The sequence below is a fragment of the Ictalurus furcatus genome, chromosome 3 (genome assembly GCF_023375685.1).
Source record: "Ictalurus furcatus strain D&B chromosome 3, Billie_1.0, whole genome shotgun sequence".
In the NCBI taxonomy this organism is placed as follows: Eukaryota; Metazoa; Chordata; class Actinopteri; order Siluriformes; family Ictaluridae; genus Ictalurus; species Ictalurus furcatus.
Window position 1 is genome coordinate 9,663,647 of NC_071257.1, and position 27,670 is coordinate 9,691,316.

Consider the following 27,670-nt stretch of genomic DNA (forward strand, 5'->3'; position numbering starts at 1 on the left):
ACCTTCATGTCATTAGGTAGTTGGATTGACATCAGCATAAAAGGCAAAAAGGCGCAAATTAGGCCTATAGTATATTGTAAACCTCTATACATACTGCCGAGATATATATTTTACTTATAGTATTACATGTTTGTTTTTGTTTTTTTGCAAATAACGCTGTAGGAAAAACTAATTAGAATTTTTTAAGATTACTTAAATTTTTTTTTCTGAACTTCTTTTTATTCCATTTTATCAAGTGCAGCTGTACAGTACAATTAGTAATTCAGCGATATAGCACAGGTATACATGTCTTACAGGGCAGTCCATGGTTTCCAATATCCTCTGTGTCCACACATATTTTCCCCCTCATGGGACAAAATGGTAAGTAACGGGTTACAACCAACAATACAGTAAATAGATAAAAATAAATAAATCAATCAAAAAAGACAAAAATAGAGGCACAGTAATAATGAATAAACAATAGTAATGTGTGAATAACATCAAGATGGCATTCAGATTTAGATAACAAAGAGAATCTACTCTGACTCCTACAACAAATCACATGAGAAAATATGAGATGATCGAGGCCCATTTAACTGAAAATATTTCTGTTTTTAGTTGTACTTTTGCAGTTATATATTCCATGTAATAAACATCCTTCTCCCTTTCCCTCCATTGTGATATCATGGGGGGCTGCGGCTTCAGCCAGGAGACCGTAATCATCTTCTTAGCTATTAAGAGCAAGACTCTCAGTAAGAATGTCATATTATTGCTCTCCACCTCCTCTGGAAGTAATCCCAATAAATAACAAGACCTTTCTAAAGGCAGTTCTATCATTTTTATAATTTCATTTTGTATGTTTTGCCAATATTCTGTTAATTTTGGACAGTCAAAGAATATGTGTGTACGGTCTCCCACCAGGCCGCAGCCCCTCCAACATTGATCTGATTTGTCTCCAAATTTTTAGGTAATAAGGGGAGTTCTGAAAAATCTCATCTTGACTTTCAATTCAAATTCCCTCCAAATGGGGCTGTTTGTTATTTTGTGTCCCTTTCCGCAAGATAGTGCCCATTTTTCATCTGGAATAATGGTATTCATCTCCAGTTCCCATTTTTCCTTAATGTCCAAACTGTCATCCTTTAGTTCTTCTTGTAAGATCTTATATATATGTGATATGATCTTCTTTTTAATGGTTCTTTTGATCATTAACATAAAACATTCTATATTGGATGACGAAGTGCACAGTTTATCCCATTCTTTGTATGTCTGTAAGTAATGCCTTAGCTGCAGGTATCTAAAAAAAATCATGGGCTGGCAAATTATATTTATGTTGGAGCTGTTCAAATGACAATAGGACTCCTCCCTCAAATAACTGATCTAACATAATTAGACCGTTTTCTTCCCATTTTTTGAACCCTGCGTCTAATTTGGATGGGAGAAAGTCAGTATTGTGTATCTTCATTGTTCTAGAAATGAAAGTTGGGGAGTCTTAGCTTCTTTCTCATATCTTTGAAGTGATTTTAACCCATTGATTGCTTATTTTTTTTACTTTCCAAATATCTTGGTGCATAAATGGGACTGTGTCAAGAGGGACAGTAGAGCATTCACTCTGTTCCATCCCGACCCAAATGGCATCTTTATCTTGAGAAATCCAGGAGACCATTGATCTAAGCTGGGCTGCCCAGTAGTAGTTTTTCAAGTTAGGCAAGTCTAGGCCTAGGCAAGTCCATTTTGCCACATAAATTTGCCATTTAGCCATTTATTAATTATTTTAAATGTAGTAACGGGAAACTCTACGGGCAGGGATTGGAACAGAAAGAGCAGCCTTGGCAATACATTCATGCGTATCGTTTCCACTCGTTCCATTAGAGATAAAGGGAGTAATTCCCATCTTGTCGAGTCAGTTTTTATTTCACCCAATAATGTCCCGTAGCTAGCCTTAAATAGCTGTGATGTATCCGGGGTTATGACGATTCCTAGGTATTTAAAACCTTGATTAGACCAACGGAAGATAATATTCCTGTTAGTTGTGCTGGCCAGTGCCCCACCAGCATCATTGCTTCAGATTTCGATTGGTTGATATCATATCCCGAGAGTTCTCCAAATTCCTTTAAATTTCTTATTAGCGAAGGGATAGAGGAGACTGGATCACTAATATACAGTATCTCACAAAAGTGAGTACACCCTTTTATATTTTTGTAAATATTTGATTATCTTTTCATGTGACAACACTGAAGAAATGACACTTTGCTACAATGTAAAATAGTGAGTGTACAGCTTGTATAACAGTGTAAATTTGCTGTCCCCTCAAAATAACTCAACACACAGCCATTAATGTCTAAACCGCTGGCAACAAAAGTGAGTACAACCCTAAGTGAAAATGTCCAAATTGGGCCCAAAGTGTCAATATTTTGTGTGGCCACCATTATTTTCCAGCACTGCCTTAACCCTCTTGGGCATGGAGTTCACCAGAGCGTCACAGGTTGCCACTGGAGTCCTCTTCCACTCCTCCATGATGACATCACAGAGCTGGTGGATGTTAGAGGCCTTGTGCTCCTCCACCTTCCGTTTGAGGATGCCCCACAGATGCTCAATAGGGTTTAGGTCTGGAGACATGCTTGGCCAGTCCATCACCTTCACCCTCAGCTTCTTTAGTGTGTTTGGGGCCGTTATCATGCTGGAATACTGCCCTGTGGCCCAGTCTCCGAAGGGAGGGGATCATGCTCTGCTTCAGTATGTCACAGTACATGTTGGCATTCATGGTTCCCTCAGTAAACTGTAGCTCCCCAGTGCCAGCAGCACTCATGCAGCCCCAGACCATGACACTCCCACCACCATGCTTGACTGTAGGCAAGACACACTTGTCTTTGTACTCCTCACCTGGTTGCCGCCACACACGCTTGACACCATCTGAACCAAATAAGTTTATCTTGGTCTCATCAGACCACAGGACATGGTTCCAGTAATCCATGTCCTTAGTCTGCTTGTCTTCAGCAAACTGTTTGCAGGCTTTCTTGTGCATCATCTTTAGAAGAGACTTCCTTCCGGGACAACAGCCATGCAGACCAATTTGATGCAGTGTGCGGCGTATGGTCTGAGCACTGACAGGCTGACCCCCCACCCCTTCAACCTCTGCAGCAATGCTGGCAGCACTCATATGTCTATTTCCCAAAGACAACCTCTGGATTTGATGCTGAGCACAAGCACTCAAGTTCTTTGGTCGACCATGGCAAGGCCTGTTCTGAGTGGAACCTGTCCTGTTAAACCGCTGTATGGTCTTGGCCACCGTGCTGCAGCTCAGTGTCAGGGTCTTGGCAATCTTCTTATAGCCTAGGCCATCTTTATGTAGAGCAACAATTATTTTTTAACTTTTATTTATTTATACTTTTATTTATTTTTTTCCATTTAGATTTATTTATTTATGCGTTCATTTATTTTTATATTTATTTATACATTTCTCTTTTTACTCTTCCGTGTGCAACATGCAAATGAGGAGGCGGTCCTTGCGTAGCTCCAGTGCATCATTGGTTTGGAGCTCATGTATAAACATCAGGTTATACAATTTTCCAGAAATAGTGTACCAGAGAGTTCGGTTACCCTGTTTCCCCTTCAGCGCATGTTGACGTATGTGACACACACACACACACACACATATTTCTGCAGGTTTGGTCCTCCATAGAACGTAACATGTTCATGCAAGTGTGTCACTCTGCGTTAACTATATTGGCCCTAATGGGGCACAACTACGCATTTATCTCTTTATTTTCTTTTCTACAAAATAAGATTTAATTATATCGTTATTGTTTAATTAGACATAATTACAAGAGACTTTTGTTGGCAAACTGCCAACCTTTAGCATATGGCCGTCACAGAAACCAGTGTGCGCGTATATAGGAGGTTTGTCGGTAACCGCCATAGCTTCCCCGATATGATTTACGACCTGCCTTCCGGAAAAACCTAAGAAAACTCAACTCGGAATTTCTAATTGGAAACTCGGGGTCGTCTTCTCAACTCCGAGTTCAACAAATGACGTAAAATCAACAGGGCCGGCGCAGCAGTAAACAAAGTAGCGCTTATTATTTTTTTTTAGTTATGAGTTATACTGTGTGTACAAGTATTGGCTTTAGATGAATCAACATATTCGCTTGTTAAATCTAGATTATTGACAATATAGTACGCTGTTTTGAGGCGGAAAATATACATCACTCATTAGTTGGTTAGCTTGTTGCTAAAAAAAAAATGGAGATGTTTTTCCCACCCACTTTGTAGCTCGGATGCACGGAGATCGAAAATGACGTCGTGCCATGCTCCGACTTCCCACTTCCGAGGTAAACACAGCAATATGCCGAGCTCCTGAGCCCGACTTTCCGAATAGGAATTCCGAGTTACGACCTTGATCAGAACGCAGCATAAGGGGAATGCAGCATTAGTACCACATCTCCCAGAAGCCCCTGCGGGTCTTCGGCTTCGTTTTTATTGGACGATGATAAACTAGAAATTGGTCAGTGCGTATTCTACTTGAGATGAATCCTATCAATCTGCAGTGTTAGACGCGCTGTACTTTAAATTGATTTTGTGTCTGTGTTTGGTTCGTCCATGAGAAGATTAGCACTGTTTCTACTCCCCTGTGTGATCGCGGTGCTGGTGCATGAGTGGTGGTGGTGGCTGAAAGACCAAACTGATTTCTTCTCGAATGTCAGGGCTGTAGGTAGGAACTCACAACTTTTCATTTCTAACTTAACAGTAGAGGTTATTATACATTTATTATAATCACGCCTTCGATAGCTGCATGTATAAACGTGATGACATACCTGCGTGAAACTTAAATTGAAATTTAAAAAGCAAGATTCAGCTGGATTATTTGAAAACCACCCTGTGTTGTGAATTTGAATAAATTGAGCACAGAATAATTGTTTCACCAATAAAATTGAAAACGTGCTGTGCATCATTCTACAGGTCTATAGCATATTTTAACCATATAATCTACACTTTTAAAAGGGTTTCCGGACTCAATTCTTGCGGAAGTTCAATTCAGTTTTACTTGTATAGTGCTGTTAACAATAGACATTGTCCAAAAACAACTTTACAGAAATATATACATTCAGGACAGATTTTAAATGTATGAATTTATCCCTAACGAGCAAGCCAGAGGCGATTGTGGCAAGAGAAAACTCCCCGAGACAATATGTGGAAGAAACCTTGAGAGGAACCGGACTCAAAAGGGAACCCATCCTCATTTGGATGGCAACAATAAATAAATCCCTTGTATACAGTGGCAAGAAAAAGTATGTGAACCTTTTGGAATTTCATGGGTTTCTGCATAAATTTGTGATATGATCTTCATCTAAGTCAAGGGTATTGACAAATATAATGTGTCTAAAATAATTTTTTTTTTAAATCTGATCTTTCATGTCTTTATTGAGAACAACCAAAAAACCCTCATAGTGCTTGTGGAAAAGTATGTGAACCCTTGAGTTAATGACCTCAAAAAAGCTTCTTTTTTTTTTTTTTTTTTTTGCACACCTGGAGTCTCGTTATGGAAATGAGTTTGAAGGTGTGGACTACAGCTACTTTGACCGATAAAAACCCCTCAAACCTTTGGAGTTTGCCCTGCACAAGAAGCACATGCTTATGTGAGCCATGCCTCGCCAAAAAGAGCTTTCAGAGGATCTATGATCAAGAATTGTTGATTTGCATAAAGCTGGCAAGGGTCACAAAGTGATTTTCAAAGACTGTAGAAATTCACCAGTCTACAGTTAGGCAAACATTCTACAAATGGAGACATTTTGGGACTGTTGCTACTCTACCAAGAATTGGGCGCCTAGTCAAAATGACACCAAGAGCACATCGAAGACTCATCAATGAGGTAAAGAAACAACCCCGAAGGACAGCCAGAGATTTGAAGGCATCATTGGAACTGGCTAACATCTCTGTTCATGAGTGTACAATATGTAAAACATTGAACAAGCAGGGTATCTATGGCAGGACACCACGAAGGAAGCCACTGCTTACTAAAAAGAACATTGCTGCACGCCCGAAGTTTGCAAAAGAGCACATTGACTCTCCACAGCTGTATTGGCAAAATGTTTTGTAGACTGATGAAACTAAGATTGAACTATTTGGAAAACCACACAGCACTACATCTGGCGTAGAAAGGGCACGGCATATCATCATGAAAACAGCTTGCAATCATTGAGGGGAAGATGAAATCCCAAGTATATCAGACAATTCTTCAGGATAATGTGAGAATGTCTGTACGTCAGCTGAAACTGTGTAGAAGTTGGGTGATGCAACAGGACAACGACCCAAAACACCGGAGCAAGTCCACAACATAATGGCTTCAGAAAAACAAAATCCGCCTTTTGGAGTGGCCAAGTCAGGGCCCAGACCTCAACCCAACAGAGATGCTGTGGAATGACTTGAAGAAAGCCATACACATGAGACGTCCAAAGAATATGACAGCACTAAAGCAGTTCTGCCAGGAAGAATGGTCTAAAATTCCTCCTGAACAATGTTCAGGTCTGATCCACAGCTACAGGAAGCGCCTGGTTGAGGTTATTGCTGCCAAGGGGGGGTCAACCAGTTATTAATTCTAAGGGTTCACTTACTTTTTCCACTGCCATTTTAAATGTTGAATGAGTGTGTTCAATAAAGACATCAGGGATCAGAATTTATTTTGTGTTATTATTTTAGGCACATTATATTTGTCAATACCCTTGACTTAGATGAAGATCAGATCACATTTTATGACAAATTTATGCAGAAAACCATGAAATTCCAAAGGTTCACATACTTTTTCTTGCCACTGTACATGTGCTAATACTACATGGTCAAATAGTGCAATTGTGTAACCATGAAAATTAATTAGTTTTTACATTAAGTCTGTTTTGTTCAACTTATCCACTGTTCACTGATGGAGACTTGAGTGCAAAACTGTTTGTGGTAATTGCACTACCAAAGCTATAATAGCAATTGTAATCTTAGCCATCATAGCATAATATCTCAAATGAATTGAGGTCCAAAGCCATGTCATGGTTTTTCAGTGGTACCATACTCCGTAATCTCAATGATCTTTAGGCTGCACCATGTGGGGCCATCCTCAGCAGCAGCATGTAACATCCAATTGATGAGAACTGAACCAAAAGTAGGGCATCAGGATGGATCAGGCAGGTCCAGAAGGGGTCAGGATCGCTGGTCTCTCTGTATCATTTGTAGCTTGACAGAAAGAGAGATGAGGAGGTGGGGGGGGGGAGATTTATTAGGTATGCTTATTGCCCCGTAATAGTTAAAGACAATGTATTTTGCGGGAGTGAAAGAAGGACTCCGGCAAGACTAGCTATGCAGTGTTTCCCACAGCTTGAGAATTTACTTTCTGGTGGTGGTTGGCAAGGAATGTGACATTGCAGGTTCAGTAATAAACTAGTCAAACAAAAGTTTATGAATAAACTATTTATTGCAAATGAATAACTACTCAAGATAAATAACTATTAAGAAATAAATAACTACATATTAAAATACATTTTCAAAATATATATAGAAAAAAAGAGACTGATTTCAGATGTACATATCAAAATACCTATTTACATTATGAAATACATTTTCAAATGTGTCTGTTTGCACAGTTGGGATTGCTTGCTGGAACATTTAACATTTTAATTTTCCTTGGCTTGAAAAAAACAACTTTTCCAAAAAAAAAAAAAAACAACTTTTCCAAAACCTGTCTGCAGGGGTATGCTTCAGGGACAGGTTCATTGCTAGATATTCTGAGGAATGCAGCCTGGTGCTCTCCTTTCAGCCTGTTTCTTAGCTCAGTTTTGACCTGAAATAGAAACAAACTTGCATAACCATTTTGAATGCAACCATTTTGAAAGACATGCTTCAATGCCACTGACAATGGGCTTCATGGCTGGTGAAAGAAGTGTCAGTCCATCTGTTTGTTTCTCCAGCTTTCCATGATGTCACATACACAAAAGTTGGTGGTTGTACGCTCTTCATAACGTTACCTAACTTGAGTAATCTGTTGTCTTAACTTCTCGATAACGTTAGAGCTACCTCACTTTGCAGTGAGTGTTCAGTTCGGTGTCAAGGCTAGCTCTACCATTACTAGACAGCTAGCTAGCCAGACCAACTAATGTTACTGTACCCTCATAAGTTAAAATAATGTGTAGCGTTAACGTTTAACATTAACCCACTAAATATGAAAAGCATTCTTTTTTAGGCATCCAATACACAAACTGCTAAGTGTGGTGTTTATCATCAAGTTAGGAAAAAAGGTAACTTACTGCACCTTAGAAAAAGTTGCCGTTACTAGCCTCTCATTGAATTTTGACGTACCAACTGAATCGCTGTGTCACGCATGCCTGACATGCACGCCTGACATGCACATTGTGTTGTGAAAGGGGGGGGGGGTTTGAAGCTCCGCTGGTATGTGTTGATTATGTATTGACGATTGCACATCTTGATTGAAAAGAAAAATTGGAATTCAGATTTTATCTACCTGGGCGGGTCTTAATATACCTGGGTGGGTCACCCAACTAGAGCGGAAACATTGCTATGACAGCATAACTAAAAGGGAGTGCCAGAAGGGAACACGGATATGAGGGCGCCCTGGGACATATGGCGGCCAGCCACTCCACCATCACCAAACCTGGGTGAATGTGTGAAAGTAGGGCTGCACGATTATGCCCAAAATGATAATCACGATTATTTGGATCAGTATTGAGATTACAATTATTTATCACGATTATTCATTGATTTTAGGGACAACATATTTTTTATTGCACTTTCACATTTAAATAATCAGTCCACTGCTTTCACCTCCATGTTGTGCTACATTCCTGCTAATGTACAAATCTTTACATCAAATCAGACTGGTCCTTAAAGTGCATCATCTTGTAGAAGCAAAACATAAATAAAATAGTACCCAAAATATAGGTTAAGTAAAAATAAAAATGCCATCAACCAAATGAAAATATGCAATCAAATATAACAATATGCAACCAAATGAAAACAATTCAAGCCTATGCAGAAAAGGCAATAACAGTGTTTACAGGAGGAGCGACACAGCCTAATCACCCAATAGAGTGGTACAGGGACGACGTCATTTTGTACCGGAACCCGGAAGTTAGCATCACACTAGTTCCCTCGACAAAATCCCAATAGGATTTTCCCATAGGCTTTTGGATTATTACAAAAAAAAAATAAGCCTAAATACAATTGCCACAAATAAACAGGTAACCGTATGCTATAAACACCACGGTCGCTCGACTTAAACATCACCATCACCAAGCTTCCGACAACTTTTCCAAACTTGATTTAAAAACATTTTCCATAATACGGATTTACTCTGTGGATGAATTTTCATCTACATTTATTTTTTTGGGAATTGTGCACAGAATACCTGAACCAGTTTATCTGCAAAGTTTTTTCCTGTTCGGTGTGATGACATTTAATGTCCCCGACAATGTCTGTAGTCCCATTTAGCAACATGTTAGTGTCACGATTGACCCTCGCGCAAGCACTGGAGCACGCAGTGCGCTTCCGGGTTTTTTAGTGACTTTCTACATGTGCATTTATGATTTCTGTCCTGTCTCCGCCCCTGTATTGTCATTGGTTGTTCCCTTATGTGTCCTCATTGGTCTGAGCTATGTTGTGTTCACGTGTCTCTTTGTTCGACGCAAAGTATTGCGTGAGTTTTCAGTGTACCAAGCCTTTGTTCATAGATTTGATCTTATTCTCGACCTCGTTGTTGGATTCTTGTTTATGCCTGTGTCCGATCGCCTGACCTTTTGTCTGTTTTCGACCACGCTACTGTCTCATGTTTTGGATTTGTCTGATTCTCTTCAATAAAGCTCTTATCTGCACTTGCATCCTTCAGAAACCCTCGTTACGTGACTGTTAGTAACCGCCTTTCTCAATACACATAAAAGCTTTTTAAAAAATCATGAGTGGGGTTTTACTGGCATATTTTATGCCGTAGAATAAAACGTGAAAATAATGTGAGCTTGTGTTCACCACAGACCTTATTTCAGGCTTTTAACCAAAATACTATTCAAAAAACCAATTGATTTGGGAAGACTGAACCGAAGGGAGAAAATGCTAACTCTTTCCTGGTTTTGGCATTACAAAATGTCGTCCCTGTGCCACTCTATGGTTACTGGCTGTGAGTTTAGGAAATGCTTGATTTGATATGTACAGAGTTTTCTATGAGCGGAGGATGAACTTTAAACGTCAATATCGCAGTCGATCATGTTCATGCAATCGTGGGCAGTCAAAATTATAATTGAAATTAGTATTCGATTAATTTTGCAGCCTTACGTGGAAGTGGGGGGGTGGGCACAGCATCCAAACATCTCAGTTCACCACAACACTATGCCTGTAAGCCCTCTAGATCTGCTCCTTTACCCAAGAAAAAAACTATTCACAAAAAGCTTTACTTAAATATTTTCAGCCTGGACTTAAACACAGATACTGTGTCTGAGTCCCGAACACTAATTGGAAGGCTGTTCCATAACTGTGGGGCTTTATAAGAGAAAGCTCTTCCCCCTGCTGTTGCCTTCACTATTCGAGGTACCAACAAATAGCCTGCACTTTTTGATCAAAGCAGGTGTGGCGGATCATAAAAGACCAAAAGTTCACACAGTTCCTGTGGCGTGAGACCATTCAGTGCTTAATAGGTCAATAGTAGTATTTTATAATCAGTGCGAAATTTTATTGGGAGCCATTGCAGTGTGGATAAGAGGGTGATGTGGTCATACTTTCTGGTTCTAGTGAGGACTCTTGCAGCTGCATTCTGGACTAACTGGAGGTTGTTTATGCACCTAGTGGAACATCCAGACAGTAAGGCATTAAAATAATCGAACTTAGAGGTGATGAAAGCATGAACTAATTTTTCTGCACCATGTAGTGACATTATATTTCTTACCTTAGCAAGATTTCTGAGGTGAAAGAAGGCTATCCTAGTAATATTATCTAAATGGGTGTCAAATGAAAGACTGGGGTCAATAATCACCCATTCCTCAACTTTATTAAGCTGTTGTCTGTCATCTGACTTTGCTGAAACATACAACTGTGTGTCAGCCTAACAGTGGAAGGTAATTCCATGTTTACAAATAATCTGACCCAGAGTAGCATATGTGATCTGTGAAAACCCAGCTAAAGTAATTTTTTTGTGATTCACTGTTTTCTACATAAAATCATCCTCTATAACAAAGAACATTCTGTGAAAATATAACCTTGATATCTTTCATATTGACTGAGTAAGTATATGTCAAAGATTTGCTGAATTTCAGGCTCAGAAAATCATGTTTTTGAGAAATTCCAATGTAAAAACAAGCATATTTTTAAAACTGCAACACATTTGAACCATAATTATCCTGACTATGTGCCATATACCACATTGAAGCTGAGATTCTCCCATTTTCAGTGATGTGACCAGAGTTGGAAGTAATGCGTTACAAAGTAATGTGTTACTGTAATCTAATTACTTTTTCTGATAAAGCAGTAATGTAATGCATTACATTTTACATTTATGTAATTTGATTAGTTACAGATGTTAAAATTCTTACTTGCGTTATAAATTTATTTTTAAAAAAATCAAGTTTTGCCCCAAAGATTTTTTCTTTAGCCTCAAATAATTATCCACTTGGAGCAGTTTGTCACTACGTAACTGAACATCAGTAAAAGAAGACCGCCTGTAATTTTATTTCTTCAGTGAACGGAGGCGAGAGCAATCAGACAGGGTTTACAGGAAAATACGTGGAAATACTCATGACTTACTGGCTGACAGCTCTAAATTCTGCCAAATGCTAGCTCACAAAGTCAGTGTGAGGGGTAAAATGGATAGATGCCGATTTTTTTTTATTATTATTATTTAATTTTTTGTAAACCAGTTAATGGGTTATAACTGAAACACTAATATCCTTGATGCTGAAACATCAAGGAACACAAGGTGTGTAAATGTCTGAGTTCCAGTTTGTCTGAACATGATATGAGCAGAGCATTAGGAAATATGTACTTTGCATGGCACTTTAGCAGCTAAATCCTTAGCTTAGTTGTGCCTCCCCTAGGTTAGTGACACCAAACTAGTCTATTTAGAAAACTTTTATATTTAATCGGTCTAGTAGTGCTACAGTGACAATACCCGAGACAAGCTTTATGATAAATCCAACTTTTTCCTGATCATGTCCTACATTGATACGCGCCATTACTGAAATTTCTAAATTACTGAAAGAACTTTGTTATACTTGTAGTGTATTTTTGTAGGTTTGATAGGTTTTGAAAGTAACTTGAAAATAAAGTAATTAGTAATCTGAGTACTTTTTACATGCAGTAATCAGATTACAATTATAAAATGGTAATTAGTAATCTCTAGTGGATTACTTTTTGAGTAACTTACCAACACTGTATATGACACATTTATGGGATTCTTAAAGTTTTTTAAAACAGGCCTATTTATTATGAAGCATAAAAACATTTAAACAAATGGGGGTACCACAATAGCTTGATTGTAGCAACAATTACCAAGTCAATTCAGTGGAATGATTTGTATAACTTTATTAGTAAAATGAAATCAGTAGAAAATGTCTAATAATTAATTTATATATAAGATATAAAATTTCAGTAAAAAAAATCTTATTCTCTTACTGGGCTACTGTGTAACATTTGGAGCAAATATGCAGTTAAAGAGGAAAAAAAAGTTCAAATTCAAGGTGGAGACGGATGTAAGTGCAGAATTACTAAAGTTTAATGAAGAACAAAACACAAAAAGACACTATGACCTTGAAGCAAAACACTATGGCAAAAAGTAAACATAAACCAGAGACTTAAACACAGCAACAAAGACAGAGTGCAGTGCAAACTGTGGCTATATACACATTAGCCACATTAACAAGAACGTGATTCAGGTGCCGGTGGTCATGTAACTGTGGTGCAGTGGCTGCTGGGAAATATAGTTCAGAGTCTCTGCTTTACATGACAGCACCCAAAAATGAAAATTTTGTCATCATTTACTCACCCTCAAGTTGTTCCGAATCTGTATAAGTTTATTTCTTCTAATGAACATAAAAGAAGATATTTTGAAGAATGTTAGTAATCAAAATCTTTTGATGAATTTGGTTCCCAGGCTCCAGCAGCTTGGAGACACCATTCTCAGCTAAAACTCTGTGGCACTCCTGGACCTTGCTGTTGTAGAATGAACGTTCTGTTGTGGCCTGCCACAGATGTTCCCCTGCTTTTGCTAGCGCTCTTGTTTTCTCCCCCATGTCTTTCTTTGAGGCCTTTACCAATAAAGCACTGTTCTTTTGGCAGGTCCAGCGTAGTTCTGACATCGGTTTCATTGGCAACACATTTGGCACATACTGCTGCCAGAGACAATTAAATGTGCGTTCACTCACGGCTCGATGACCACTGGCCTCACAAGAATCACTATACAGTTTGTGGATGGCAACTTTGCTGATAGAAGAGGGCAGTAGCTTTAGGTCCCTTTTGTATTCTGGCATTATTGTGGATAAACGTCACAACTCTCTCAATGTCATTTACATCCAAGGCATGCTTACACAATTTGCCCTTATTTCCATGCATCCTAGGGGTCACATCATTCTGCAAATAATGCTGGACCAATGCAGCTATGCGATCTGTGAACACAGCATGCATAAAAGTGTCACAACATATTTTCTGCCCTTCATAGTAGTAATCTAGGCGATGACGTTTATGCACAGTTGGTGATCCTTTTTTTGATTTAACGGTTTCTTCCCCACAGTGCAAGTGACATTGTATTTGTAGCTGCTGTGCTACAACCTTTTCTAAGATCTTGGAGATAAAGGGGAGATTTGATATTGGCCTATAGTAGGACAATTGACAGATCAAGGTTTTTTAATCAGTTTTTTAATCAATTGATAACTGCTAGTTTAAATTATTTAAGTACATAGCCAGTGCTAATGGAAGATTTGATTATTTTTAGAAGGGGTTTGAATACTTCTGGAAAAATCTGTTTAAAGAAACATGTAGGTAAGGGATCTAGTATACAGGTTGATGGTTTTGATGGATAAATTAATGAAATTAGTTCAGTCTCAAATAGGGTGGGAAAAATACATTGATCTAGCAGCACTAAGATATTTTCTATATTTCAGGAGGCTTTCCTTCCATGCTGTTTGAAATACTACCAATTTTGGTTTGATGCAATTTACTTTCTAATTGTCAAGTAGCGTGTTTTAAGGTGCATGTGTGATCGTTATACCAGGGTGCTAGCTTTTTCTCTCTAGTTATATTTCTTTTAAGGGGAGCTACCTTATCTAGCATGTAGCAGAAGGTCAACTCGAAGAATGCAGTCTCCTGATCAAGTTCTTTGGGATCAGACAGTGATCCAATCATAGTTGATATCTCTGGGAGGTTATTGATAAAACTCTGTACAGAAGCTGGCGTGAATGTACGTTTGACACTGTAGCATGGCAAGGTGCGTATACTATTATCAATACGAGGCAGTCTGAATAGTTCTACAACAGAAAGTTTCACTTTCAGAAACGTGTCCAAGCTTCCTTTAGGAAGTGTCCTTTAAGCATCCAAGGAACGATTGAGGAACCATTCTAAAGGCTGATTAAAGGCTAGTTTTCACTTGCTGTTAACTACGCGCACCCGGTCGCTCATGCACGTCTTCAGAAATTAACTTGACACGTCTGCGTGGTGCAATACCAACATAAATAGTGGAGGCAGTATAGCACCATGTGTACGGAAGCCCTGAACCGCAAGGTGTGATGTTTTTGCAATTGCTATGGCTGTGTCCGAAGTCGCATCCTACCCTACTACACAGTAGGAGAAAAGCAGTATGTAGTACCCAGAGGGGTATTATGTCTGAATTCTCAGTAGGCAAGAAATAGTAGGCGCGAAATACTTTTTGTGATCTCCATCATGCCTTAGCCGGCCAAGCTGACGGCAAGGAATTTGCCTCAGCCTTTTAACACTGCTCACATTAAATTGCTAATTCCTGATATGCATTTTGGCGTTAGGGCGGTTGCTTTAATTTGGTGATCCCTTTTAAGATTTTTGTGTTTATGATGACGTCGAAGGCCACATGACAATGCCAATATATCAGGCGTAGTATGTCTGGGGTTGTATTCATACTACACACACATACTAATTAGTATGTACTGTTTCAATCGTTGTGCAGTAGGTACTGCATCAAACGCAGTACATACTGTGACAGTACGCGATTTCGGATGCAGCCATTGTTATTATTTGGAGTTACTAAGTCGATGTATGGACTTAGTATCTCGTTATATTGACTTACTAAAGGTACGTTCACACATACAGCAACTTGCAGCTACAAAGTAACTGGAAACCGTTCAACTTTTGGCAACATGACCAACAGCAAAAGTTTAACTTTATGCAAATTTGGAGTGACTTGGCACAGTGACTACAAATGGGAGTGAAGACAATAGAGTGCATATGATCTGCCATGTTGGCTGTGAGTCCAAATTGTTTTGTGGACTCAGACAGTGCCGCCAGAAAGTTGTGAAATTTAAGTTGATTAGTCAAACTGTTCGTGAATATTGCACAAATGAATTCGATGCCGTGCATGCCAAAATGGATGTGAGGCTAAATCTCCATAATGCTTTAGCATATTCAGACCAAACTTAGTATATGTATAGCCATCCTGACTTGAGGGTACCTGCACAGTTTTGGATCAGGGCCACCTAGTGTTCACAAGATATGAAAAAAGCACATTTCTGGTTATAACTTCTGAGAAATTTGTCATAAAATCATCAAATTGGTCTCATTAGATTTAGTGGGGTAGTCCAACGATATGAAAAATTCCTAAATTCAAAATGTCAGCCATTTTGAATTTGACATAAAATGCTGTATTTTACGGACGCCTTGGCACATCATTACGAAACTCGGTAGGCACCTTACTATTAAGGGACTCAATGTTTTGGGACAGGGCCAGCCTGTGGTCAAAAATGATAACGCTATTTATATAGCTATTGACTCCTTTTGCCTACTGTCATGAGACTGATCGTAATAGATTCTGTGGTTCATGCCGAGAACAATGATACCAATTACATCATGGTCAATCAAACTTCCTGTCTGTTATTTTTAGTTATTTTTGAAAGAAATGGGTCTCATACATCTCATCGGACTCTTTAAAAAAAAAAAAAAAACATGTCACAAAGCATCTTTTGCTGCTCACGGTGCCGATAATTGGCTTGATCGCCAATACTTTCGAGAGCCGGACAGATAGGGCGCCAGCATTGTTGGAGCTGGCCGTGTAGTGCACCAATACTTTTTAGAGCCGACTGTCAAGGGCGCTAATACTTTTGAGAGCTGGCCGACAAACGGTGCGGGACTAGTTACGTGCCGAAAAAAAAGTGGAAGAAGAATAGTAATTATAATAATAAGTATGCAAGAGAACAATAGTAGTGCTTTTCAAGCACCACTAATAATAATTATAATAATAAGTATGCACAAGAACAATAGTAGTGCTTTTCAAGCACCACTAATAATATTCTGCTCTGGAAGTCTATAGCAGCCCATAGAACCATAAAGTTGTGAAATTTGGCACATTGATTGAGGAGAGTCTGAACATTAACCACAGCAATTTTGGAGTCTCTAACTCAATCCTTCTAGCGCCACCAACTGTCCAAAATTGCACACGTTTATGTTAATAACTTTTGAACAGGTTCTTCGAATTTTCACCAAAATTGGCTCAGATCATCTTCAGACCACGCTGGCAAAAAGTTATTAAAAGCCTTTTGATAAACCCAACCATTCACAAAAAACCTGTGAACGAATTCGATGAAGAGCACGCCAAATTGGACGCAAGGCTATATCTCTGCAATTCTTTAGCGTATTGAGACAATTCTTGGTACATGTCATCACTTGAGCCTAGATGCACTGTTTTTGGCACAGTGCCACCTAGTGGTCAGGAAATATGAATAGGGATGTCACGATACCAAAAATCTAGTAGTCGGTACCGATACCACCAAAAGTACACGATACTCGATACCAAAGTTGATACCACGGTGTGGTATAAAAATAAAATGAAATAACTCTCCTGGAGGACATCCTCCTCTGGCTGATACTGGCAAAGAGAGAGAGAGAGAGAGAGAGAGAGCGGGGGGTATTTTAGTTATCAAACACTGTCGTGCACTCCTAAACGCGCGCACACACACACGCATGCACACACCCACCTTATACTCTGAATGCATTAGTTTAAATTCACTGATATGGTGGCAGACCAAAAAGATTTATTAAAACCATGAACATGTGAATAATTATTAGTGACATTAGGCTACATGTTGCTGACAGGACACGGGCTGAATGGTGATGCATGGTGGCCCATTAGGAGGTAGTTTATAACGTCGCAATGCGTTCACGTCGTTAACACATAACTGGCTATCGCTAACATTACATGGTGCATAACGTTAGCTGGTTTCACGGCCACAATGCCAGCTGCCTCAAACAAACATAATATAGGACCGTCTTTCAGTTGCTTCGCCAAACTCCAGGTGTTTCCTCACTTTGTTTGAAATGAATGATAGCATCGGAAACACCGGAAACCGCACACTGGAAACCGATACTAGCTTTCCTCTCTTTTCCTCTCAACAAGTCGGGGCGGAGCTAAACTGGTTAAGCTAAGCTAATCTTTTGTACTTGTTCCCGTGCGCTTGTAGGCGTTCTTCTTCTTCATCTTCACCACTTGTGGACCGACTAAAACACTTTTTATTTTATTTGCTGCCCCCATCAGGTCCGGAAGAATCCCAACCTCAGTACTTTTGTTACAGTCGGTACTAACGGAAATGCAGAAAAACAAGTACCGTCACGTTTTAAGAATGTTGGTACCGACTTGGTACTGGTTCTTGTGACATCCCTAAATATGAAAAATGGTCATTTTTGTTTATAACCTCTGAATGGTTTGGCCAAAAATCACAAAACTGAACTCTTTAGTTTCAGTGAAGCATTTCGAGTCTAACAATACTCAATTTTCCCATGTTGGCTATTTTGGGCGTCGACCATTCTGAATTTTGTAGTAAAATGCTATATTTTACGAACGCCTTGGCATATTGAACGAAACTTGGTACCTGTCTTTGGCACCATGCCCTGAAGCCCTGGAAAAGTTTCGGGCAGTGCCACCATCTGGTCAAAAGTTATAATATTTTTAAAAATGCTAATTGCTTTGGATTCATTATGCCAATTGTAATTAAACTGGTCTTATTACATTTGTTATTTCATGCTGAGAACATGGATATTTGGTCTGCTATTTTGATTTACTTTAATAACCTACTTTTTCTAAATATTGTAGACCGTTTGTCTGATTTCCATGAAATTTTAAATTTTTGAAACAGTGCCACCTTGTGGTCAAAAATAATGCCATTTCAAAAAATGCTAATATCTTTTGATTACTTTTACCAATTGTGAAGACACTGGACTTGATAGATTCCGTGAGTCATGCCGAGAACAATGATACCAATTATGCCATGTTCAATTGAACTTGAATTTGGATTTTCACCAAATTCGATTCAGATCATCTTCAGGCCATGCAGACAAAAAGTTATGGATTTTGTGTTCATATACTAAACTGTTATTGTTTAACAAATCAACAACTTTGATGGCATGTTGCCAAAACTATTCAGAGGCTGACCCCACACTGACCACATCACATCGATTTGGTCACATCGCCACTTATTGGTCAAGTATGATAAGCAATTAAATCATATAATAATTGATTGTATTTATGAATGTTCAGCCATTTTGCCTAAAATCCTATACAAATGTCTAAGATTGCTCTTTTTTACAGTTGGTCATTATGCTCCCTGCCATGCTTGTTTAGCTCCTCGTCTAGCCTCTTTAGTGCTTGGCCCCTTAATTGCTAACCCTTGCAGCTCTATTATTATTATCATTATTATTATACCCTAAAACTGACTGTGCAGATCAGACCGTAAGGCCAAGAGACTGAGGGTTGTACTCCTAAAGTCTACACTGGTGCAAAGTCTTTCCCTAAACGGCCATACGGTGGTGCTACAGTGATTAAGTAATTATTATTATTTTTTTATTTATTTTTTTTAACAAAAATGACCATAACTTTAGAATCGTTTGCCAAATTTCAGGGAGCTCCAAGGGATTTTTTTTCTCTCCTAGAGCCAGTGTTGGGTGAGAGCCTCTATGGTGAGAGCACATATTCTCTCACCTCCCTGTATGATTTGGTTAGCTATTAGCCAGCTCCGTTATAATAAGGTGACTTACAGCAACAAAGTTTGCTAGCCAGATAGCAGATCGATTTAAGCATTATTTTAAAAAATATTTTCACTTGATACATTATCCACAAATATTAGGTAGCAAGGTCACAATATTTATTTAGCTAGGAATGAATTCGCTAGCTAGCTATCTTTGCTACCACTACTTTTGCAATAAATTGATTCTATGTAACGAAAATTGTGTATAGCCAACGTTATAAAATTTTACATAAAATATGACCTGCTGTGTATACAGTTGCATTGGCAAATTCATCTAAATTCTACCCAGTATGCCTGTACCAACTAAATAATATATACTTCTGCAAAGATTTTCTGCTTTCCGGCAGAACAACCACCAAAAGAAAATAACATTTGAATTAAAAAATTCAGCACCAGCACATGCCTTCATTTTCACAATATCAAATCCCCTTATAACTAATGAAGCCATTTGCTCATTTATCACCATGTCTTTTTAACCTCTAGTTTTTACAATCATCTTTTGATTGTGTGTTGAAACATCTTGTTTCTTTTGAACTATAGGCCTTTGTTTTTGAGACATTACAATGTACATTTTATGGCCTGTAAGTGTCACTCAAGAGCTTGTCACTGGCCCAATCATTAGAAAAGTCTTATTCATTTGTGATGTCAAAATACAGCTCTATGTGTGTTTGAACACCTAAAAGGTGTTTATAAACCATGTGCAATGTAAACATATAAAGCCACATATATAGTGAACAGACATTATAAAGATAAAGATTTGGATCAGATTTGGATGATCAGGCCAGAATCAGGTATGGAACATAAGCCTAGCAGCTTGTCAGTAGAATAATAGAATATTATTATTATTATTATTATTATTATTATTATTACTATATTTTATGATTGTGCTTTTCGATGGGTTGAGACCCCCTCCAGGGTGTCCCCCGCTTCGTGCCTTGAGTCCCCTGGGATAGGCTCCTAGCTCCCTGTGATCCTGTGTGGGATAAGCGGTACAGAAAATGGATGGCTGGATAATTATTCATAGTTAATAACCTAACAGTTTTAAGCTGCTTTAAAAGTTAAGAAAGCATTGGGAAATATTAACATGTGTGTGAAAAAGATGGTGCATGCTTGTGTCTGTGGTGGGCCACATGTTGCTGCCTGCCTGGGATGCGAAGTACAACAATGAAAATCATAAGCTGTCAAGCTTTTTTATAAAAAAAAAAGTTAGATATAATAATAACCTTCCTATTCTACAGAGGCCCATGAAGGAAGGTTATGCAAGTGCAGCTTTTCAGTTTCTGTTGTTTAAGACCTAATATAATCACCTGACATTATTTTTCCATCACTTGCATAAAGTTGATTATGAGGGCTATAGGTCTGTAGTTTTCTGCTATTGAATGATTTTTGCCTTGCTTGGCAAAACCTGCTGTTACAGCAGGTTTAGTAGCTTTTGGCAAATGACATTCTAACAACATTTTATTATGGTTATTGATTACTATTAACATTTATATAACTGGAAGTTACTTGAATTGTATATTTCTTAATATGCAGTTAAAATATATCACTTAATATCTTGATAAAATGAAAAAAGGTGCAGTTTGGATACTGATAGGGTGCTGGGTGATGTCATCAGACAGAAAATGTAAAGTTTCTCAAGAACAATACTGACATTTCTGAGTTGTTGTAAAAAATATATATATTCCCAAACGATTAGAACAATATAACAATTATATATAAAATATTATATATTTCTATAATATTATGTACTCCATTATTTGTAATTAGTTATTCTGTTGTGAGGTGACTTATCTCTTCGTACTTCTGCAACTTTATGCTTGTTTCTTAAAGTTCTGTTTTCAGTGAAAAAAAAGTATTGAATATGTTATACAAGTTTTAAGACGTAGCGTACACTGATGAGCCAAAACATTAAGACCACCTGCCTAATGTGCTGCTGTTCTGCTGCATGCTGCCAAAATGGCTCTGAACCACAAAGGCTCCACAAGACCTCTGAAGTTGCCCTATGGTATTTGGCACCAAGACATTAGCAGCAGTCCTGTAAATTGTGAGGTGGAGCCTCTGTGGATCGGACTTGTTACAGCACATTCCACAAATGCTCAATCAGATTGAGATCCGTGGGAATTTGAAGGCCAGGACAACACTTTGAACTCCTCATAATGTTCCTCAAACAATTCCTGAGCAGTGTGTGCTGTGTATCTGAGTGCATTATCCTGCTGAAAGAGGCCACTATCATTGAGGAATACCATTGTCATGAAAGGGTGTACCTGGTCCATAACGATGTTTAGGTATGTGGCATGTGTGAAATTGACATCCATGTGAATTCCTGGACCCAGAATGTCCAAGCAGAACATTTCCCAAGCATCACACTCCCTCCTCCATATTGTCTTCTTCCCACAGTGCATTCTGGGTCCATTACCTTCCCAGTTGAATGTTGCAGACCTACTCCGCCATCCAAGTGATGTAAAAGAAAACAGGATTTATCTGACCAAATGACCACCTTCCCGTTTCAACACTTGCCTGCTCATTGCAAGTGCTTTTGACAGTTGACAAGGCTTAGCATGGGCACTCTGACTGGTCTGTTGCTACACAGCCCCATACACTGTGTTGTGACATCCATAACTATCATTAAAATTTTCTGTGACTTCTCTCACACTTCTGTGCCACATTAGCCCTTCTGTTGGTTTAGACCTGATTGGATAGTCTTCATTGCCTTCGTTCATCAATGAGCCTGTTGGCGGTGTGTCCCTCCTTGGACCACTGTCGGTACTCGCCACTGGTAATCGGGAGCACCCCACAAGACTTAAGTTTCAGAGATGCTCCGACCCAGCCGTTTGGTCATAACAATTTGGCCCTTGTCAAAGTTGCTCAGGTATTCACGCTTACCCATTTCTCCTGCATCAAATACATCGACTATAAGAAATGACTGACTGGTCTAATCTTATACACTGGTGCAAATATAGTAGGTGCTGCAGCATCTCTAGGGTGGTTTTTTTTTTTTTTTTTTTTTTAACACTTTGTCATCACAGAGCTGAAAGAAATGTATAAAACCAGTAACATAAATGCAATTGCAATCATAGGTCAGATATTGACACTGATAAAAGGCTGGAGGACGACATGTCATGGATTGTGAATGGGCTAAACACAGATCTTCAGTGAATACCTGAGACTGCAGTAGTCTACAACTGTAATTTGACTTAGAAACTCAGCCTTGTGCCTTTGAATGACAAATGTAAATGTGTGCATACTGTACTTTAATTTGGTAGCGGCCACCTTAAGAAGAACCTCTCCTTATATTTGTAGTGTTTATTTATTAGGTAGTTTATTTCTACCTCCGTTTAGAGTAAATTCAGTAAACTGAATATAGATATTTGTTAAAGGTTATATGAAATGATTAGCAACACACAAATCAACTGGTGCAGAATCAGAGTTTTGAGATGTACCAAATACCCACATGTTAGTGGTAACTACTTTGCAACATTTCTTTGCTTATTATTGCTATGTGCATATGTTTTCTTCACATTAGAAAATATATTTAAAGAATACATACATGTATAATTACACACATTAAATTCTAACTTACTTGTAACACTGAAATTCTTCTGGGCATTATCAGTCATCCATCATTGAATATCATGCCCAGTATTTCTGGGAGTCTGTTGTGTGTAGGTGCCAAGTCCCCTTTTATGATGCTTGCATCAGAAGAAATGAGAGCTTTAGCATAAGATTGCAACACAGTTTTTTCAATTGATAATGTGCATATGTGTGTGTATGTATGTGTGGCTGTTAATAACTATAAGGACTATTCAATGTTCTACCACAATTAAAATTATATCACCATACTGTATAGAGGCTGTTTTAATATGGATTAGTTATTCAAGCCATGATTTATGGTCTAAATGTTGTCACATGTTGAGTCACATATTAAATCCGCATCAGCGGGGATGTGTATGCTCTGGGAGCATCCTACTAACTAATTGCATATTCAGGAATATCATCTAAATCAGTGAGGTATATTTGGAATCAGCATTTGACTGTTGTTTATATCTAGTGCTAAATGACCATCAGGTAGGGGACCAAATCCAGATATTCTTGAGCATTCACTAAAAAGAACACAACTAATGTTTCATATTGGACCATATAGGGACGTTGCTCAAAGATTCTGTAAAGAGAACATAAATAACGTTTCATACAGGGCCAGACAGGGAGTGTATTGTTGCAAACAATCCTCTAGGACTAAATTATTTTATCTAGGACCTGTTGTCAATGTTTATAATGTCCTGGGAATATAGCTATAGCTAACATTGCTCAAAAATGCCCAAATAGGGACATCTGCTGTTTGCTGGGGTTCTACAAAAGTAAGGAAGACCTTCTGACCAATCAGATTTGAAAATTCATTCATAAAAATGTATACATCACAATGAACAGTTAAAAAGCATGATGTCCTTCATTAATAAATCAGAATTTGTAATTGTTGGCAAATCACAGTGGTAAAGGAAATGGGTTGGCATACAAACTCCAAAAACTACTCAAAATGCTACATTTTAAAGATTGTTTAGCCTATTTGTTTATTTATTCATTGTTATTATTGTTGTTGTTGTTGTTGTTGTTAATTGCAGCTGCATTTGCAATTAAAAGCATTTTAAAGTTGGGAATGCTGCAGCACTGATTTCACTGTGGTAAATTAGGAGTAAGAACATAATTTACTATTAATATATGACAGGCAGCAGGAGGCCGGTGTATGAAGTTGTGGTTGGAGTTTTATCTGCCAGGCACCACCATGATCTGAGGGAGGCCATAAGAGGCACATGGATGGGGTACGTCAAAGACCACCCTGACTTCCAGAATCGGTGTGTATGTCTCTTTTTTTTTTTTTTTTTTTTTTTTTTTTTTTTTTTTTTTTTTTTTTTTTGTCCATTGCTGGGTATTAATTGGACTAACTGTCCCTCTCAGACTTATGACATGCCCATAAAACATCAAAACATATTTACAGGTAGCAATGTTTGTTGAAAAGTAAATCAACTTCTGTGTGGTGGTCAATATCTGGTCTGTGCTTGTATAGTTCTAGTAGAACATGTTTTTCTGTTCTGCTTCTGTGGATGAACAGAGATTTGATTAACTACTATGAGAACCATCATATTATAAAACAGTGATTTGTAATTTCTTGCATAGATAATTTAGATTTAGGTGTAGTGTATAATGTATTGTAGATATAATGTGTTAAAGTATTTGTGTAAGCATCATGTCAAGTCCTATGCATTATTAATACTTGCAGGTATTAATACTATTAAATCTTTGTGTGTTAATACATCCATACATTCAGTTTGTAACATGATTAGTTATAATATGGTTTAAAGCAATGCTTTATCCACAACTTAGACCTTTGCATTATCTTAAAGGGTGCTGGTGAAATTTATCATTGGTAAACATGGTTGTGCAATACCTGAAGAAGATCGAGAAGACCCATATTCCTGTATCCAACTTAACCTCACAGATCCAGGTAAAGCACACCACTTCATAAGAGAGCCCACAGACTGACATGGAGCACCATGTAGAAGCACATATGTTGTCTGAAAAATGGATTTAGAGTAGATGTATTTGACCTTTTTCCCCATAAAGGAAGTCACCCCACCCCCCAAGGGATTTGTCGCATGTAGTTCATCTCTTGTGGGTTTTGAGTGAGCACATACTGTTGTCGCTTGTAGGTGTGTACTGTATACTTTATTTTATTCAGATGAGAAATGCCCTTCTCACAATAGCCTAAATGTATAGCCTACAGCACATGATTTACTTTTGTTTGATATGTATTTACAGTGTACTCTAATATTTTAATAAAGTGGAAAAAAAAAAGTCTGAAAATAGGTTGTTTGATGTAGGTTATGTGCCAAACGTTGTATTTGTTTTGCACCAAAGCTCTCTGCTAATTCCTCCCAAGCTTTATTTTTCTTCGTAATGTCTCTATATGCATGGGAGGTTGCAGGAATGTGAGACGACATTTTACATTGTGGGTGCTGGAATTTTAAGCAGCATGCATGTGTGCTATCTATACTCACTGTCCACTTTAATAGGAACACCTGCTCATTTATACAGTTATCCAACCAGCCAATCATGTGGCAGCAGCATAATCCATAAAATCTTACAGATACAGGTCAAGAGCTTAAGTTAATGTTCACATCAAACATCAGAATAAGAAAAAATGTGATCTCGGTGACTAACTGTGGCATGGTTGTTGGTGCCAGTTGGGCTGGTTTCAGTATTTCAGAAACTGCTGATCTGGCCATTTTACATACAGCCATCTCAAAAATTTACACAAAATGGTGGGAATAACAAAAAACATCGTGTGCTGAGGGTCTGCAGGATGAGATACCTTGTTGATGAGAAACGAGGATGAGGCGGATGACTGGTTTGAGCTGACAGGAAGTCTAATAATAGGAACTCAAATAAGCACTCTTTTCAACTGTGGTGAAAAGAAAAGCATCTCAGAATGCACAGCACATCAAACCTTGAGAAAGACCACATTAGGATACATTCCTGTTAGCCAGGAACAAGAATCTGAGGTTATCATGGGCACAGACTCCTCAAAACTTGACAGTTGAAGACTGGAAAAGGACCAGGTGATTTTTTTTTTTCTTTTTTCTTCTAGTCTTCAACTGTCCGGTTTGGGTGAGCCTGTGACCATGATGGCCTCAGATTCCTGTTCTTGGCTGACAGGAGTGGAACCCAATGTTGTTGTCTGCTATTGTAGCCCATCCACATCGAGGTTTGATATTTTGTGCATTCTGAGATGCTTTTCTACTCACCATGGTTGTAAAGAGTGATTATTTGAGTTACTATATCATTACTGGCAGTTCAAACCAATCTGGCCATTTTCCTTTGACCTGTCTTATCAACACAGGTTTTTCCCTGCAAAGAGCTGTCACTCACTCATTTTCACTGTTGTCTGTGAAAATCCCAGGAGATCAGCAGTATCTGAAATACTCGAACCAGCCCATCTGGCAACAACAACCTTGCCACTGTTAAAGTCACTTGTTCCCCATTCTGATATTTGATGTGAACATTAACTGAAGCTCCTGACCTGTACAGTGTTGACAAAGTTTGTGAACCCTTTAGAATTGTATATATTTCTGCATAAATATGACTTAAAACCTCATCAGATTTTCAGAAGTCCTAAAAGTAGATAAAGAGAACAGAATTAAACAAATGGGACAAAAATATTATACTTGGTCATTTATTTATTGAGGAAAATTATCCAATATTACATATCTGTGAGTGGCAAAAGTATGTGAACCTTTCAGTAGCTTTCAGTATCTGCTGTGACCCCTTGTGCTACAATAACTGCAGCTAAACATTTTTGGTAACTGTTGATCAGTCCTGCACATCTGCTTGGAGGAATTTTAGCCCAATCCTCAGTACAGAACATCTTTGACTCTGGGATGTTGGTGGGTTTCCTCACATGAACTGCTTGCTTCGGGTTCTTCCACAACATTTCTATTGGATTAAGGTCAGGACATTGACTTGGCCATTCCAAAACATTAACTTTATTCTTCTTTAACTATTTTTGATAGAACTAGTTGTGTGCTTAGAGTTGTTGCCTTGTTGCATGACCCACTTTCGCTTAAGATTTAGTTCACATACAGATGTCCTGACATTTTCCTTTATAATTTTCTGGTATAATTCAGAATTCATTGTTCCATCAGTGCTGGTAAACCTTCCCAGCCCAGATGCAGAAAAACAGACCCAAACCATGATACTACCACCACCATGTTTCATAGATGGGATAATGTTCTCTTGCTGGAATGCAGCGTTTTCCTTTCTCCAAACATAACACTTATTATTTAGATCAAAAATTCTATTTTGCTCTCATCCGTCCACAAAACATATTCCAATAGTCTTCTGGCATATGTTGTGGCTGGAGCTCAAGCCCATACTCGATATGGGGGTAATCGATTAGTCCCACAGTGACTTGTCTAGTCCGGTGGTTCTGGTTCCCAAGCCGTGTGTGGACACGTATCCAATGCCCCACATTGTTTAACTGCTTGATCGGCTTGGAGCGGCTCACTAACGAGTGTTCTGTGTTTCAGTAAATTGTGGCAAGGATAAAAAGGGTAGAGATTAGAGCCACAAGAGAGAGAGAGTGAGAGAGCTAAGCAGCACAGAGCCATGTATGTATGTGTGTGTGCAGAGAGAGAGATATTTGCTGAAAAGTGAAAGCAATAGACTGAAAAATAAAGAGCCCCTTTTTGAGTTGTTCCAAGCCTACCTCCCACCTCCTCATTTCTGGTCCACCCCGTTAAGTGCTACATATTATTATTATTATTATTATTATTATTATTATTATTATCCAAAATGAATCACATTTTTGAGGGCCTAAACATAAATTAGCTAAGTGTGCTATTACTGCTATTAAACAGGAAGTTGTTATAACTCAAGCATACAATTCCTAATCTTCCCAAAACATCACGTTTGAT

The 27,670-nt window shown here is 38.4% G+C and overlaps 1 protein-coding gene across 5 annotated transcripts in view; it reads left to right on the plus strand.

The window, feature by feature from the left end:
• The first annotated feature begins 3,142 nt into the window (after window positions 1-3,142).
• The window catches only part of b3galnt2 (beta-1,3-N-acetylgalactosaminyltransferase 2), a 54,104-nt gene continuing 29,576 nt past the window's right edge, over window positions 3,143-27,670 (plus strand). For 3 of the 5 annotated variants that reach the window (XM_053620697.1, XM_053620699.1, XM_053620702.1), the window contains exons 1-3: window positions 4,490-4,687; window positions 23,926-24,052; window positions 24,602-24,702. In XM_053620697.1, the coding sequence (XP_053476672.1) occupies window positions 4,576-4,687; window positions 23,926-24,052; window positions 24,602-24,702 (340 nt within the window). In that variant the 5' untranslated portion in view covers window positions 4,490-4,575. The other 2 variants (XM_053620698.1, XM_053620701.1) reach the window with 2 other exon arrangements.